Here is a 19,030-nt window from a genome sequence, read left to right on the forward strand (position 1 = left end):
ATGGCATATGCTTGTGATAGGATACTATTGCACCTTAAGATATGACTAGCAGGTTAATTTTTTTAAACATGGAAAGACCTACCTAAAATTATAAAAAGTGAAATAAGCAGAACCAAGAACTTTATATTAAGCAACAGAAGTATTGTTTGAAAAATGATTGTATATGTCCACCACCAGGCTATCACCAGTCATCCTGACTCTTGTCTTGCCACTGAACTTTGTAAAAAATAGACTCGAATACAGGACTACAATCCCCATGAGCCTTTGCTCCACTTCCCCAGAATGCCTTGTAATCTCACCTGGGCCGAGATCGAGAAGATATTTAAGCAAAGTTTTTTGAAGGTCTGGGGCTTTTGGACTTCCGTTTTTGGAGCAGAGGCGTCTCTTCCATGATGTGAGGTTATTTTGTCTAGGCCTCTGGCCTAGGCACATGTTTCTTACTTGTATATTCTTAATCTTTAACCTTTAATAAACCTCTAAAAAATATAATACTCCTTGTAGAGAGAAACTAATTTCTACCTGCCTCAGATGCCTCAGTCTCCCCCTCTCCCCTAAATTTTAATCATTACAGTTATGGCGACCTAATGGGAAAAAAACTCAGTCTTCTGATTTCTTTTCTGATCTTAAATTCAATTTTAATAGCTAGTACCTAGAAATTTTTTTTTTGAGCCATATCTCACTGGCCAAGGTTTTCTACCCTCGCAAAGCTGCTACAGGCTCCGGACCTGCTGCCCACCCCACCTGGCTCGGTCCCGCCGCTTCCTGCCTCAGCCTGCAGCCCTGATTGTCCTCACCTGGTACCTGGTCCCGGCCTTGCCCACCCCCGCAGCCGCTCCAGCTCCAGCTCCTGGCCTCTCACCGGCCCGCTGCCTGCCTATTTCTGCGCCTAAGACCCTCGAGCGTGACCCCAGCCGGCTTATCACCCAGATCCTTGGAGCAGATCGCTCAGGACTCATTGTGACCAGCTGGTAACAGTATTGGCCACGTGGGCGGAGGGGAGAGACCAGAGGGAAAGGAGACCGGGCAATTTTCCCTTAGGCTAAGCCTCCACGTGGCTGGGGGTATTGGCCACAGGGGTATCAGAGAGGGGAAAGACAGAAAAGACTAAAGAGAAGAAACAGATCTTTTCAAACAGAAACTTAATAGCAATGGGCTGTTTAAAAGGATTTTTGACTCTTCTGGCAGTTTCATTGATTTTACCTGCCTGTCTGGGAGCAGACTCAGCCCAAAGATTCAACTTTAACTTTGGGGAGGAAAATGGGTGGCCCAGCGAACTGGAAGCCAGGCCCAGAGACCGGAGGTCTCTAGTTAAAATCTGGCCTCCGATGCTTCCCAGCTATGGGGCCCTGGACGGATCCCTTGAACCCCGTAGCCTAGCCTTTACTACTCTACCTTCGGACAATAGACATTTAAATGGATAAATAAAAACAAACAAACAAAAAAAAACCCCAAGGAACTTTGAAGAGGCTAAAGGCTATATTCTAAGGCATTTCAGACTCTAATGGTTTATAAAATTATCTGTATTCTATTGCATTTTTTGTTTAAGATATAACTTTGTGATTTTAAGTTCATATATTACTGGATTGAATATTATTCTGTGAACTGAAGGTTGATTGAATTTATTTTGAATGTACTGAGTTTTGAAATTCTGTTGTTTTCCCCCTATAACTGTGTTGAAAAAATATTATTGTGAATAAGCCCATATATGAAAAAACAGCTTTTTTCTATTTTGCTGAGGATAGATGGACTTCAGAACTGGTTATAATTGTATTAACAACCTTTGAAAATTTAATGTGCTAAATACCTCAAATGATTTGATTTTAAGGGTTTTTTAAATATGATTTTGGAATTTTTTTTAACAATCTGGTTATTTTGCCTGCCCCTGCCACGAGGTAAGGCCCATTCTAGTAGCTGAAGTGAAATGTATTTTATAACCCCCAACCTTCCCACATGTGAATGGAAGTTGGGCAGTTAATTTCAGGGCATTTGTACCCTTGGGAAAAGCCTCCAAGAACAAGGAGCACCCCTTTATTTATGCTCTTCAGCTCACTATTTTACTTCTACCAGGATGATATATAGATTTCTTGATTATGTTCTAAACCCAAGATGAGTTTTACTTTGTTTAAAAAATATGTTTAAATACCAAGGTTGAAGGATTGCTCTGTTTGTAAAAATTGTGACAAATGTCCATCAATTCATAGGTTTTAAAAATGTCATACAGCAACTTATGTGAAATATGAAAGTGTGTTTGTTTGCTATTGTAATTAATTGGGCTATTGAGAATTTTGGGGATTTTGGTAACTACATAGTTGTACTACTGTATTTTTAAAGATGAAAAAATTGTTAACCTTATTCAATTCATTTGCCTTCTACTCACAGTGATCATGGCCAGATACAAAGAGGAAATGGATCTCATTTTTTGGTGAGAAAGCCTGGCATATCTCTTGCCAATTGATTCATATACCTCATACCTCAGCCATGCATCCCTAACTGATTCTGAATCTTTCAATCACCCACAACACGGGGGAATGTAAAAAATATCATTATTTAAATTGCAAAGTTTAAATTCCTTTTGAGAAGAATTTTAGGTGAAGAAGATGCTACCTCTCTGAATCCAGAACTGAACTGTTGGAGAAGCCACCATGAAGAAGCCTCCAGACCACAAGTTGCACAAAATTGAACTTTGGGTGTGGTTGATTGAACATTTATTTGTATGTATACTTTTATGCCAAAGGGGACTGTCCCCTAACGGTTTTTTGTCAATGTGTTCAGAAATTATTGGTTTTATTCTTTTTTCTCTTATCCTCACACTATTGTAATCTTTTAAGTTTATTATGTTTTTATGATCCTTTTGGGGAAAAATTAATTTTTCCACAAATGATCACACGGGGGGATGTAAAAAATAGACTCGAATACAGGACTACAATCCCCATGAGCCTTTGCTCCACTTCCCCAGAATGCCTTGTAATCTCACCTGGGCCGAGATCGAGAAGATATTTAAGCAAAGTTTTTTGAAGGTCTGGGGCTTTTGGACTTCCGTTTTTGGAGCAGAGGCGTCTCTTCCATGATGTGAGGTTATTTTGTCTAGGCCTCTGGCCTAGGCACATGTTTCTTACTTGTATATTCTTAATCTTTAACCTTTAATAAACCTCTAAAAAATATAATACTCCTTGTAGAGAGAAACTAATTTCTACCTGCCTCAGATGCCTCAGTCTCCCCCTCTCCCCTAAATTTTAATCATTACAACTTTGATGACAATGGAAGAGAGAATAAAGCTGGTGACTTTGTGCAATTCTGCCCCACTTAAATCCAATTCACATGCAAGTCAAGCCATCACCTTGTGATGTGCCCAGACTGTAAGTACTCCACAGAACCTACTTCAGCCACCTTCATGGCCATTAGAACAGTGTTCATCTGCCTCTTCCACCTAGGAAAGTCTTCACATGCTTGGGATAGAAATCTTTAGTTATACTGAAGTCTATTTTCATGGAATGAGTTATAGAAATCAAACTATGGTTTTATTTTATTTATAGTCCACTTTGTACTTACAAAACACATCATAACATTTGATACTTTTCTACTTGGCAATATAATTGTGCATATTATGAAGTGGTTTTTTTCTATATGTGAATAACCTCCATTAAAATCCTACTACTATGCCTTATTATGTTGAAGGTTAACCTGATTAAAAAAAAAAAAAAGCTTTTCATTGGAACATGAGCTCTGGTAGACACTATACTATTAAGTGGGGGAAGGCATTGCCCCTAAGATTTCTAAGGGCTAAGTTTGAAGAGGTCCATAATCAGGAGACTACCTATTAGGTTCAAGTTTGGGGTTATTGTTCCTTTGTTTTCCTCCCAGCCACAGCAATGTAGGGAGACTACTATAGCAGGGAGGGGCTGATATGTGCCTCCATAAAAGTAATATCCAGTGATTAAATCACAGATCTTTTTAATAAATAACAGGTCAAATCAAAGGAATAGTCTTTATTATAATAAGATCCATGAGGAAATTTTTAAATTGAGGATATTTTCTACAGAATTGGGCACAAAATATATATTTAAACATGTCTCAACCTTTTTACAAAGAAGTCAATATGATTTATAGTATTCTTCATAAAGGATACAGTGTTTACTGACTTCAAGAAGAAAAGGGATAAGATTTATAGCTTTTATTTCCAACTCCATACTCTTTATTGTGTTTTGAATCTCTTCTCTGTTTACTTATTTATGCAATGGGAACAATCAGGTTTATGATTATAATTTGACAGTCTCTTAGAACCCAGACTCTCAGATCTAGGAATCATTTCTTATGTAGTTAAGACAGACATAAAATATCTTTCAAATGCTATTCACAAAGCACTATGCTAGACCCTATGGGAGAATAAAAAGATAAATAAAATACAATAATATAATAAAATTCTTACCTTCAATAAAACTAACCATCAGAGAATAAATGACTAACATTTATATAGTGCTTTAATGTTTAACAATTGGCTTACATAAATTATCTCAAAGAATCCTCTCAACAACCCTATGAGGTGATTGCCATTATTATCTCCATTTTGCAAATAAGGAAACTGAGAATCAAGAAAGATTTAAGAGACTTGCCCAAGGTCACACAACTATCTGTGAAGGGTTTAAATCTAGGTCTTCCTAATTCAAAGTCCAGCCCTTCTTTCTACTGTACCACACTGCCTCCCAGAGAAAATCTTAGGTGCATGCAAATAACTATAATATGAGGTAGGATACAATCAGTGCTATAAGGAAAGCATGAGCAAAATGCTGAAGAAACTCAGAAGAGGAAGAAATCACTTCTGGCTTGGTTATCAGGAAATACTTCACCAAAGAAGTAGCATTGAAAGCAGTATTGAAGAGGGATAGGATTTTGATGGAAAACAGGCTGAGGAAGTATTACAGGCAGAGAAAAAAGAAGATAAAACAAGGGAAGAACAGATAATACTTGGAAATAATCTATAAAATTTGGCTTCAGCAAAATCTGCCTGTGTAGTGGCAAAAAAAAAAAAGTAGAAAATTAGCAAGTCCCCAAAAGCTTTAAATCTCCTGTAAAGAATTTTTTCATTAGGTAAGTATGGAAGACTTTTTTCTTCCCCTTAGCCAAGTAATATTATGAAAGCAGCTTTGGAGGGGGGCAGGGAAGGATCCAAGGGAAAAGTGCCCAGAAAGACCAGTTAAGAAGCTTTTTGCAATATGTCAGGCAAAGTAATGGGAGTTGCCACAGAGCCTCAATAATTGCCCAAATGCTTCACAGGAGCTGTTTTTGAGGCTACAAAAGTGCTCTGTGAGTCCCTAAGGGAAGAGGTCTTAAATAAGAAGTAAATAAGTTAAGAAAAAAAAGGAAAGGATGAGAAGAAAAAGAAACTAGTTTCCCAGGGTTAGGGGAACTTTAAACAGCCCTGGAAGGTTTTATCTTTTATCATTTGAATTTGCTTGTTCTTAAATCATTGGCTTCTACTTAACGGTTTTCCTCCTTATTTTGTTTATCTGACTTTGTTTTTGTTGATCTATAAGTTTATAATTATAATTAATTTTTAAAAAAGAAAACCTTCAACAAATAATTGGGACACATTACCCAAAAAAATGCCCCCTTTTTTCAGGGGTTCTAACCTGTCTTCAAGGAGTTTTCAATCTGTTAAGAAGATATTAGTACAGGAGGCAGCTGGGTGTCTCAGTGGATTGAGAGCCAGGCCTAGAGATGAGAGGTCCTAGGTTCAAATTTGACCTCAGATACTTCCCATCTGTGTGACCCTGGGCAAGTCACTTAATTAATACACAGTATTGACTCTAAGACAGAAGGTAAGGGTTTGAGAAAAAAAGATATTAGTACATAGAAAAATAGACATTAAAATATTTTTAAAATTCATTGGCATAGAACAAAAATGTTCTTAACCTGGAGTCCCTAAATTTATCACTTTTTAAAATTAATCCAACCTATGTCTGTAAATGGATTTCAGAGGGACCTGAATGGGAAAAAAATTAATATTTTTATTTCAATATAATTTGTTTCCTTTTCATTTACTGTATATTTTATGTACTTAAATATATTATTCTCCAAAGGAATCCACAGGTTTTGCCACACTGCTGGAGTCCATGGTAGACAAAAAAGGTCAAGAATTCCTGCTTTAACTTGTACAAGAATATTCATAGCTGTGCTCTTTGTGGTGGCAAAAAAATTGGAAAATGAAGGGCGGCCCTCCAATTGGGGAATGGCTGAACCAATTGTGGTATATGTTGGTGATGGAATACTATTGTGCTCAAAGGAATAATGAACTGGAAGAATTCCATGTGAACTGGAAAGACCTCCAGAAATTGATGCAGAGTGAGAGGAGCAGAACCAGGAGAACATTATATACAGACACTGATACACTGTGGTACAATTGAATGTAATGGACTTCTCCATTAGTGGCAATGCAATGATCATGAACAACCCGGAGGGATCTATGAGAAAAACCACTATCCACATTCAGAGGAAACACTGTGGGAGTAAAAACACCGAAGAAAAACAACTGCTTGATTACATGGGTCGAGGGGAATATGATTGGGGATGTGGATTCTAAGCGATCACCCGAATGCAAACATCAAGAACGGGGAAATAGGTTTTGATCAAGGACACTTGTAAAACCCAATGGAATTACGGGCTGCGGGGAGGGAAGGAAAAGAATATGATTCTTATAACCAAAGGGAAATGTTCTAAATTGACTAACTAAATAAAATTTTAAAAAATGAAGGAATGACCAGAACAAAGGACAAATTTAAAAAAAAAAGAACCCCTGCTTTAAACATACAATAAAATCAAGAACAGAAACTGAAAAGTTAATATTCTAAGATCCAGGGTCCCTCCACGGGTTCAAGTTCCACCATTAGCCAGATTTTGTTGTTTTCCTAAAGTCTCAATTCTCTGGCATTTTAGCAAACGGAGAATTTAGCGAAGGGTCCTGAAGGACGGGCTTTTCCTTCAGAACCTATTTCGAGGCAGAACTGAGGAGATGAGGAACAGGAACAAGCAGTATGAGTCACAATCAGACGTGGGAAACGGATGGAACTAATACGGAAGAACACCTTTCTCACGCCAAACCCACGCAGACCTTTTCCCTCCCTTCCTTTCCAGTGTCTCCGCCTCCTGCCCTTCCGTCCTTCCTTCCCGGATCCTTCCAGGCTCCTCCTGCTCGGGTCTCGCGCACCAGCCAAAGGGAAGAGGCGGAGGCTTAGCCGAGCCTCGTGAGGGCTGCGAGATCTCTCGTACAGTGGCTGATCTGCAGGTGCGCTCTCCGTCATGGCCGATGCCGGCCGACCACCACAAGCTCGCGTGCTTCTGCAGCAGTGCCTGCATGCCAAGCTTCAAGTTTGTCCTGCCCAGGGCGACACCGAGGCGCAGTGGGTGGAGGTAAAATCGGCCCTGGACAGACCCCGGCTTAGCCCTCGTGGTGCAGTGGATCTTAGCCTTCATAGCGCAATGGTTCTTAGTCCTCTGCAGACCTTTCTTTCCTCTCTCCCCTTTAGCCGTTTTCAGCCTCGTTTCTCCTTGCCCATCCCCACCCGCCACATGTACAGCCCCAGTCCTAGGAGACGCCACTAGCACGGAGGGCGCGCGCTCTCACCAAGCTATGGAGCCTTCGGTGTGCGCCTGGCTGGTGCACTCTGCCACTTAATATGTTTGTGGAGAAGCGAGCGCCCTCAGGTGTTCGTGAGAGAATGAGTTCCCCATTGCCTAGACTTCTTCCTATCCTTTTCCTAGAAGCCGATAGGATCTCTGGTTTGAAGCTGACTTTAGAATTTAAAACCGCCTCCTACATCCTGTCTAGAGCCAGAAACTGGATTGTCTGGAGGCAGCCTGGCCTGTAGTCAATCCCTTGCACTGGCCTTTATTAGCCTTTGCTGCGCTCTGAGCTGGCGGTGGATATGTCTTTCATTAGAAAAGGGAAGTTTCTGCTGGCCGGCCATTGTGTGTGTAATGCAGAGAAAGTTCAGTGCCTCTCGTATTAAGCTCCGCTCGCTCTTAACCTGAACTAAGCCCTAGATAAGTGGAGTTTTCCAGGAAGACATTATTTCCTAGAAAGTCTTTTCATCGGACTTATATTCATAAGGAAATGAACCCCTTGCTTCATTGTGTTGTAATTTTGGCTATGACACCTTGGTGTTATAGTTATGTCTCTCTTACATCTTTCAACTAGAGTTCCAAGGATTTTGACAAGAATGATTTCACCCAAATTACAAAGCTTTTAAGGTTTTGTTTTGTTTTTTAATACACGGACTTCAAAAAAAATTTTCAATTCCTTTAAAACACCAGGACATATAGGTAATAGCCAATATTTTATTCTAAGCTTCACATGATTTCATCTCTACACATTTGTATTTTTTAAATATTTAACTAAATGCCAATTTTACTTCTAATTGTCCTTTCATTAATAGTCATTTGACTTAATTTTCCATCAGATTCTTGTCGTTTGATCTCCTCTCTCTTCCAGTTCTTCCACACAGTTTCCAAGGTCTGTCAACCAGTCCTAAAGCTGACCAGTTCACTCCTTGACTCAGTAAATTCCACTGGCTCGTTGTTAACTCAAATACAGACTTCTCTGTTTAGTCTTTAAAGCCCTTTATGAGCTGACTCCAACTTAATATCAGCTTTACCACCTTTCACATAGTTTAGTCCAGTCAAACAGGCTTTCTTGCTTTTTTCTTCATTGGGAAAATAGCATCACTGGTTTCTGAGTAATGTACTTCCTCAGCCTCTTAAAAAACCTTAATTTGCTTCAAACCTCAGCTCATCTCCGCTCTCAGTCTTTCCTGTCCTTTTGCCCTCCTTTATTTCTTTGCATTTATTTTGTACACATTTTCATATTTTGGAGAAACAGCATTCTTGGCCATTCTTGGCCAAAAAAAAACAAAATGGAGTCAAGAAGAGTCTGACACAACTAAAATGACAATAATATGTTTATACAAGTGGAATGTAAGCTTCTTTAAAAAAAAAGACTCCCTTTTTTTTTTTAATGTTCCCAGGATCTCCCACAAAACCTGGCACTTTGTAGATGCTTAATAAATGTTTTGATTCTATTCGTCTTTTTTAAGAGTATTTATATAAACAAAAATTCCTATTTTTCTGTCCTCTCTACACCCCTAAATCACTTTTTAAATATTTATCTTTTTCTTATATTTAAGAATTTCCTTAATTTTATCTTTCCTTAGTAGCCACTATTTCATATGTTGAATTAAACTATATTCATTTTTACTGCCCATGTTGAAAACTTAGATCCTACTATATCACCTGGTGGTTTTAATTTTCAGTGTATTTATCTTCCTTCTGTACCTCTTCTATTTCTTTTCTCATCTTTTTATAAATACTATGCTTCGTGTCTTTGTACAGAAGACACCTCCCCTTGTCTCTAAATTAATTTAACTTATAATAAATAATTGGAAGAAGAGAAAATTCTCTTTAGCCATTTTTCTTTTCTATCATTTAGAATTCTTGAATGAAAAGAACATTTCTAGAGTTAAAAAAAAAGTTTTCAAGTAGCATCTGTATTTTTCCTAGTGACAAAATCAATTTCCTTTCCCCTTGATAAGTCATAACTAAGTGCACTAAGGTGTTATTACTTAGAGGAAGAAATGACCAGGTCATGTTATGTATTGATAGGACAAACCATAAGAGACTTTGATTAGTAGTGAATGTGAACAGATGGAAGGGACTGGCAAACCTACCTGGGAAAAGAAAAGCTTTTTTTTTTAAACCCTTAGTATGTCTTCTTCTTATGACTTCTTAGTATGTCTTCTTAGTATGACTCCTAAAACAAAAAGAGCTTGCAAAGGCTAGGCAATTGGGATTAAGTGACTTGCCCAGGATCACACAGTTGGAAATATCCAAGATCAGATTTGAACCTAGGATCTCCCAGTTCCAAATCTGAAGCTCTATCCACTGTGCTACCTAACTGCCTCTAAGGAAAAGCTATTTAATTCTGGTGTTCTGTCACTGTTTGACGTTACTAAAACACTAGTAATTGGACTTGTGTTGTAGTTATGAAAGTCTTTTGTTGAGGCTGCCAACTCCCGGTAAAAAGACTGACCCTCTCTTAGGCCTAGCCAGGGCACACTGCTAAAGAAATAGCTATAGGTATACAGCTTTCCCTTTTTGCCAGTTACTGGAATGCTCTCGACTAACTGACCTCTGATAAACCTGATTTAGGAATTCTAACAAATGATCTAAAATAGTACTTACTTACATTTAAATAGCATTGTAAGGTTTATAAAGGTCATTTCCTATTGCAACCCTGTGAGGCAGTTTATGCAAATATTATCCCCAGATTCAATAACTGAATCTCTGTGAGTTTAAATACCTTGTGATAAACCTGGAGATCCCAGCTAGGCAACAAGAAACAAACCAACAAACTGGGTGAACCCCTGTCAGTTGGACTGACACCTTCCTTAGGTTCATTCAACAAGTAGGCATCCAAGGCCAGATTTAAATCAGTCACCTGAAATCATACAATTTTTTTAAAAAAACATTATAATGCAAATCTTTGTATAATTTAAATTTAAAAGATTTCTAATCCCTAACAGATTTATTTCAAATGTCAAAAACAACAGATTTTAAAGTTCATTAACAGTTTATGCCTTTATAGTATGTGATTATTCATGAGTACAAGTATTTAATTGCCAAAAAAAGTTGTTTTAATATTTAAAAAAGAAAGAAAAAACTTTGGTAGCAATTCAGTCCTAAAGTGGAATGAGTTGCAGAGGTATTAGGGAGAAGGTAGATGGTTCCCCATGCTGGGAAGTCTTCAAGCAAATAATAGATGAATATTTTCTAATTCTAATAGATGAATATTGTTTAATTTACAAAGGATTCCTGATTAAGTGCAGAGTGTAGGAGATGATCTCACATGCTCCTTCCAACCTTGAGATTCTCTGATTCTAACCAAAAAATGTCAGCTAACTAAAATACCAAAAAGATAAATCAGTTTAATCTCTAATTTACCAACTATACCAAGGTTTCTTCTATGTGTATCAGTAAATAATAGTGAATAAAAGTATAGAGATGAGTGGCATTTGTATTTAATAAATGGGACATAGTGAATGAAATGTTTCCAAGTTTGGCTATCTCAATCATGGGGCAAGAAAATGGTTGATAATGTCCTGCTATCTCTGATTAGCAGTAAATGTCTTTTCAAATGTATCACATAAAGATATAGCATTTATTTTTCAAGGGATTATTTGCTCCTTTACTACTGCTAGCAATATTTCAGCTTAAATAATTTTTAAAGAAAAGATTCTCTCAGTACTTTGATAACAGAATGCAATTGTCTTCCTTTGCTATTGACCTTTGCATTAATGATACATATGGGGATTTCTTACTCAGCTATAGTTATCTCATATATATGTTATGTTTTTAAATCCCTATAGAGAAACTTATTTCTAATGTTTAAAAAACTTTGCTGATTATTCACAGGTTCCGAGAGCTTTAGTGATCTACGTCTGTTTCTTCAAAGATGCTGGAGAAGACCTTCTGCCTAAAATGGGTGTGTATGTGATTTTAGCCATGCAGAATTATTAATTATTAATAATATCAATATGTAGAATCTAGTAAAGTGAAAGTGAAAGAACATAAAAATAACTTCAGGATTCTCTGCCTTTGAAAATTTCTAATAGGAATAGTTGAGAAAATGCTATAAACATCTTAATTCTGGGTCATACAACTGAGAAGATCATAGCAAGAGGAGACCTTGGGGATTAAATAGTGCAATGGTGTCAAACTTAAATAGATATGGACCCATGGGGCCACATATTAACTTAGAAAACCACAAATTAACATTAGTTTTATCTCTATTTTATTTTATTAACAAATCTACACATAAGTTTTCCAAATTTATATGATTCATGTTGTCTCCCTCCTTTCTTCCCTCCCCTCTCCCAGAGTTGACAAGCAATTCAGTCTGGGTTGTACATGTATTGTCACTCAAAACATTTCCATATTATTCTCTTTTGTAAGTATTTCATAAAATATTTCCCAATCGCAATTTTTAATTTGGTCCTAGAGGTACTTGGGAGTATGTTTGACCCTTCTGAGCTAGTCTAACCCCTTTCATTTTACAGATGAGGAAACCATGGTCCAGGGAAGGTATGTTACTTGCCCAAAACTAGAGGTAAGATCGGAACAAGATCTTCCTGACTCTCAAATCCAAGATTGTATCCACAAGGCTGGGTTACCTCTCAGCTCCCTTTTTTGGAATGGTCCATAGTCATAGGGAGAACACTGTGTGGTGGAAATCAGGGACTGGGCTTGGAGTTAGGAAGATCTAGGTTCCATTCTTACCTCTAACATTTATTAGGACAAAGAGAAAGAGATATAAAGAAACATTTATAATATTATCTTATTTCATTTCATTTGATTTACTAGATAAGTGACCCTGGTTCACTGTTAATCTCTGAGTTCCAGGCTACTCCCTACAATCAGATCTGTGGGTTTCCATCTGCATTGATAAGAGTTCCCTCCAGTGGTAAACTCATAGATTCCCTTAAAGCTGTGTGTCCTTAGCTCTAGTCTGTACCAATTCCTCTAGGGCAAGAGGTATGCAAATAGGATCTATCCTCAAAGTCTGAGTGTAGTTTTAAAGCCACTAGACTTTTGGGATACCCATATAGTAAAAGCTTCTTAGAATTATACTTTATTGTGTTTTATTTCTTATATTTTTATTATTGTATCACATTTTATTTCTTTATATTTCTTTTAATATTTATATCAAATTTATTTATAATATATTCATATATTCATTATATTGTATATTATTTATGTTATATATTTCTTATATATAGTAATAAATGTTATTTATTTATTATACAATTGATTTGGATATTTTCTTTCTTCTCCCAAAATATAACGACTTGTTATGTCAGCAAAATCCTGTAATAAGTTTGGCCTTCAAGTCAGGTGTTGGTCACTAATGTCATCTTCATGGATGAGGGACAGCAGCTACATGTGCTTATAAATAGAAAAGACAGTCAGGGAAGCAGCTGGGTGACTCAGTGGATTGAGAGCCAGGCCTAGAGATGGTGGGTCCTGGGTTTAAATGTGACCTCAGACACTTCCCAGCTGTGTGACCCTGGGCAAGTCACTTGATCCCCATTGCCTAGCCCTTACCACTATTTCGCCTTGGAACCAATATACAGTATTGATTCTAAGACAGAAAGTAAGGGTTTAAAAAAAAATTCAGAAGTACAAATAGCAGAAATGGGTACATTTAGGATAGGATAATTAAAAAGAATCATTTTTAAACCAGGAAAAGCTCATTAAAAGTGGTAAAATTTCATCCAAACTGAAAACAGGGGAAATAATGTGTTGTGTAGTATGTATATAAGATTTCCCAGCGAAGAAAAACCATTCAAGGAGGTGCATCAACTGCTTAGATCTGATTCAAAGCTTTTTAAGTATCATGATGCAATGGAAAAAATGCTAAGTTTGAAGATAGAACTAAGTGAAGGTCACATCCTGTGTTTATCACTGACTAAATATGTTACCTTGACGAGGCACTTAACCTCTCTGGCCTCAGTTTCCTTTGCTGTAAAATGGACTCAAATGCAGCCTATGAACATAACCTGTAAAGGCACCGTGGAATTTTGATTTCCCTTATTATGGAGAATACTACACTAATTAAATCATAGATACTTGAAATATTTTTAATATATAATAAATTCTATACATTACTATTGTAAAAATTAAATTAGTCTCTACTAACAAAAGTATTATATTTTATGAGGTTTATTAAAGATTATTAGAAATCAAGGATACAAAAAAATAAACCACGTGCCTAGGGCTGATTAGCCCATTCACATCCTACTTACTACATGTTGCAATGTCCAAGTAGAGGAAGAGAGAGGCTCTTGGGAGGCAGAAAGTCCGTTAAAATACTAAATTATGATCTCACCCAGGTGGAGACTCAGGTGAGATTATAGGGAATCCTGGGAAGTATCAAGGACTTCTGGGGATTGAAGTCTGGGGTTCAAATCTCCATTTTTACACTATCAAAACTGCCTTACTTGTCTATACTTCCTTTCAAACTTCCATCTGTTTTCTTTTGTGAGGGAACAAAAAGTTTTACTGGACTGCCTTTTCTGTTTGTTTTAGCATCACTATTGCTAACTCTACCTTTTCCCAATTAAAACCCAACAGAGAAAAATATTCTAAATTAATTAAATAAAATTTTTCAATTAAAAAAAAAAACAGAAAGAAAGAGGAGAAATCCCTTGTAGAAAAAAGTCATGCAAAACAAATCCACACGGTAACCACGTCCAAAAACTATATGTCCAGAACTATTATACTATAGTAGCCTCTTTTGGCTATGATACTCTAGGGAGCCTGTAGTTGCCATAAATTTTCACAGGATCATCTGGACTGCCGAGCTTGTTTTCCTAGAGTCTTATCAGGTCAGCTGTCCACTCACCATTCCTAATGAGCACAACTTATTTCCTACTGCATGAGTTTCAACTTCCTAGAGAACTACACAGACCTGAAGTTTTTATTCCTCCAACAGAAGCTCTTAATATATTTAGTTGCTATAATAGTCCAGTAGACCAAACTATATCCTTTCTAATACTAAAAATTTTTATATTATTATAATATTCTATTATAATTAATATCTTATACACAATATAATAACTGGATCAAACTCTTTCTAAAAATCATAGTTGTTGTAATCTACCTAAAGGATTATAAATGATCATTGGTTTAGGATCAATAGTATAAAAACAGTATAAAATAATTTTCCCTTCAAAGTTTTTTGTGGACTGGCCTGACAACTTAACTACTTTGTATAATATTGATTCTCTGGAAAAATGAATTCTGGATTCTGAGCAAGCTACTTAAAATGACCTTTTACATCATAACATCTGATAAACTCAAGATTCAATAAAAAAAATCAGTCAATAAACATTTATTAAGCACCTCCCATGTGCCAGGCACTGTGCTTTTGGGACGCTGGATTTTGGAGTCAAGGAGACCCAACTTCAACTATTTGTTCTACTGTTTTCTCATCTGTCTGACTTTTTAGGAAGTCACAGCGTCCCTGTACTTATTTCCTCAAAGGAATAGAGAGTGGGGAGGAAGGGGAAGACAGGGATTGGACTAGATGACCTCAAAGCTCCCTTCCGTCTTAAAAAATCTATGAACCAGTTTGTTTTGTTTTGTCCTTTTGTTTTCTGTGGGCTCTAAGATCTCAGTTATAGCCAGCAGAGGGAGATATGTGGTAGCTCTGTACATGCTTCTTGCTATTGCTCTTTGAACTTCTCACTAATCGGGCACCCCGGTGGTGAATTAACCTTAAAACCACCCCTGCCACCCCAGTACCTTACAACTCCCCTGAGAAGCCAGCTGTCCAATTAGTGGGCAATATGGCAAAATCCTTTAAATAGAGAAAATAAAGTAGGTATTAGTTGAGTAAAATTTTGTAATTCTTAATAACTCTTAGATCTCCTGCCTCACACAGATTTTTAGTCATATAAAACCTTTAATTTGAGGAGTGAGAGAAAAATATACTTAGACTTCCCTTGTTCTCCCAAGAGTATCCAGTCCAATATTACTTTAATTCTAATCAGCAATTAGCTTCTATTTCTAAAAGAAATTATTGCCACCTTCATCTGTTGGCATATTTTTGCTATCCTAATTTTCTATGGGAATTAATTTCGTGTCGTTTCTTTCCATCTCTAGTGCCATTTTTTATTTTGCAAGCAGGAGTCAGTCAGGATTCAGAAAAATACTTATAATTCAAAATCTACTACTTGAGCATTCTTACTAGTAGATATTCATGGATATTGTGTAGTTTCATATAAATTACTTAAGAATAGAGATTGTTTCAATATATATATCTATATACGTGTGTGTGTGTATGTGTGTGTGTAATCTGTATCCCTAATACCTAACACAATGACTGACACATACTAGGCAATAAGTAAATGGTTTGGTCTTTTTTTTATAAAGGCAGCATGGCTAGAGTGCTACCCTTAGAGTCAAGAATATCTGGGTTTATATCTCACTTCTGACACTTATTAATCGTATGACAGTTCAGTTGACATTCATGTGCATCAGGTGCACCTAGAACTCAGTTATCAATTCACAGTTTGCAGTCTGCTCCCCTGGAGGGAGTTCCCCTCAGTGCTGAACTCACAAATCCATAAATTTCCCTTGTGGGGATTTTGTAATTCTAAATCTCAATCACAACAGCAAGCTCCATTTAGAATCCCAGTTGAATTTTTTTTGTGTACATGTAAAATAGCTAGAAAACCATAAATCTGCATAATGGCTTATAATCATAGCATTATAATATAATCATAGCATTGTTATATTAGATTACAATAATGCAGGCACCAATGTTTGCTTTCTTAGAGTTGTTTTTCTAATAGTAATGATACATTTTTGATGATTCTTTTGCTCATATACCCAACCAATGACCTAGTTCTGAGGCAGCTATTTAGTACTTATCTGGTATGATTCTCCTAAGTTTTTTTAATAATGCGTGCGAAATTCATCAGTCCTTTCATTTTCTGTATTGTTGATATATACTGTATGTATATATGCTGATATACTGTAATGAAATCATGTAAAACCAACCAGATTCTTCTTTTCATTTTGGACTATTTCTTCTTCCAGTTAGCACACTGTTGAATGTGAAATTAAGTGAGAACGAAAATGGCAAGCTTGTCTCTATATTGGATCTACCAGGGAACATTCTCATCATCCCTCAAGCTACCCTTGGAGGGAAAGTGAAAGGAAGAGGCATGCAGTATCACAATAACTGTGGAAAAGAAGAAGGATTAGGGCTTTACTCTCAATTTGTGACTCTGTGTGAAAAAGAGCTCACCGCCAATAGCAAGTGTGCAGAAGCTGGTATGGTGGTCAAGCATGGAACATATGGAAACAGACAAGTGTTAAAGCTCGATACCAATGGACCCTACACACATCTGATTGAATTTTGAAAAGGCCACTTCAGTTTGTATAACAATTTTCTAGGGCAAAATGGGCAGGACTGGAATTACTAGATGGTTTTCATTTAAGAACTGATGTTACAAGGTTTTGCCACATTTTGACATGTAGAAGGACTGGTATCTACATTAAATAGAGTGAGTTATAATTTCAGGTCTACCTCGGAAATGCCCAGGAGAATTTCTTAACTCATTCCACCATACTTTTACTTATTGTGTCTTGTAATTCTTTTATTTTTTTCCAAGTACATGTAAGAACAAAAATTTTTAACTTATTTCTAATTTTGAGTTCCAAATTTTCTCCTTTTTCTTTGAGAAGGCAAGTAATTTGATACAGTCTACCATCTTTTAAAAAATGCTTTCTATGGATTGCCCAGTGATATTTTGAAGTGACTCACTCTTGCAACATTATTCTCCATTTAAAAAAAGATTTATTTTTAAAATTCAAATCATTGAACAATGAGGAGTTTTGACCCTTTTTCAAAAATTAAAACTTCCCAAATTCCTATGTTTTAAACAGACCCTCTATAGTTTTTGACAGAAGATAATTCATTTAATACCTCTGTAGAGTCATAATGTCATTTGTAGAAGTCATGTTGGAGCAGCCAGGTAACACAGTGGATAGAGTGCTGGGTCAGGGGAGGAATACCTGTGTCCTGAGAAACTAGCTTTGTGACTCTGGGAAAATCACTTAACCCTACTTGCTGCAATTTCCTCATCTATAAAATGAGCTGGAGAAGGAAATGGCAAACCACTCCAGTATCTCTGCCAAGAAAACCCCAAAGGTAAGTGAAAAGAATTGGATCCAATGGAAATGACTGAACAAAAAATAGGTTATTTCCTTACCAGGACAGAACATAACCTCTTCTGTTCCTGCATCATTCTTGTCGAGACAGTTCCATAAATCTCTCTCATTGTGCATCCACCAGATAGACTGAAGACTTTTCCCTCCCTAGTCTTTGTTTGTTTTTTTGCTTATTAACATTTTGTGGGTACTCGTACAATCCTCAGTCTATCCCTTTTACCACTCTCTTGCTAGGTAACAAGTACCCCCCACCCCTTTTTAGCCAGAGGTATCCTTATTTGTGGGAGGTATCATAGTGCAGTAGAAAAAGTAATAAATTTGGACAAAACATAAATTCTAATCCTACTTTGACTGGTTATTACTTCTGTGATCTTGGGGTAATCACCTAACCTCTCTGACGATTGGTTTTCCCATCCAAAAAAGAAGAAATAGACCAAATGGCCTCTAAAGTCTCTTTTAACTTTAGATCTGTGATCCTATGACATTTCTTCCCCGTTTAAGTCATTATTTGCAGCTTACTTAGACCCACCAAGTATCTGAGAGGCTGTATGACTTTGGGTGGTGGGCTGAACCTGGAGTCAAAAAGACCCAAGTGTGAATCCTACTTCAGAAACCTCCTGGCAGTGTGACCCTAGACAAGACACACCACCTTTTTGAGCTTTGGTTTCCTCATCTCTAAAATGTGGATAATAATAGCACCTACCTCACAAAGTTGTTTTTTAAAGATAATGTATAAAAGTTTCATTGAATAAGGGTGAGCTATTCTTATTTCTGTTGCCCTTTGGGTCATTTGAAATTTTGATTCTTCTGAAATCTCTCTGTGTTTTATTCACAGCAATATAGTATCATCCATTTGTAAACAGCATAAATAATTTTCCATTTGTGTAAAAATGAGATCACCTTTGGGATTATCAAAATTGATAGAGCATTTTCTTGGTTTTAAGTGTCTTAAATTTCCCACATTTTGCATAAGAGAATATATGATTTATTATTCCTTTTTAATAATGTCAGAAAAATTATATTGATTTTGTCTTAATTTATATAATGCTGATTCACCAAGAAACTCTTGGGTGTTTTACAATATTTAAACTGAGCTTTAATATACACTATATAGAAAAAAAAAAGAACAGTTAGATTTTATTTTTATTTATACAACTCGATCAGCATTCTATCCCTAACCTTTTTTCCCTCCAAAGTGTTGTTTAACAAAGAATAAACCTTTCATATTATAATGCAAAGAAAA

At 36.6% G+C, this 19,030-nt stretch overlaps 1 protein-coding gene across 1 annotated transcript; it reads left to right on the forward strand.

The window, feature by feature from the left end:
• The first annotated feature begins 6,975 nt into the window (after positions 1–6,975).
• Positions 6,976–19,030, forward strand: DTD2 (D-aminoacyl-tRNA deacylase 2). Its single transcript, XM_001363974.4, has 3 exons — positions 6,976–7,404; positions 11,461–11,530; positions 16,651–19,030. Exons 1-3 carry the CDS (start codon positions 7,294–7,296, stop codon positions 16,974–16,976), a joined length of 507 nt encoding a protein of 168 aa, XP_001364011.2. The 5' UTR covers positions 6,976–7,293; the 3' UTR covers positions 16,977–19,030.

This window comes from Monodelphis domestica, chromosome 1 (genome assembly GCF_027887165.1).
Source record: "Monodelphis domestica isolate mMonDom1 chromosome 1, mMonDom1.pri, whole genome shotgun sequence".
Lineage (NCBI taxonomy): Eukaryota > Metazoa > Chordata > Mammalia > Didelphimorphia > Didelphidae > Monodelphis > Monodelphis domestica.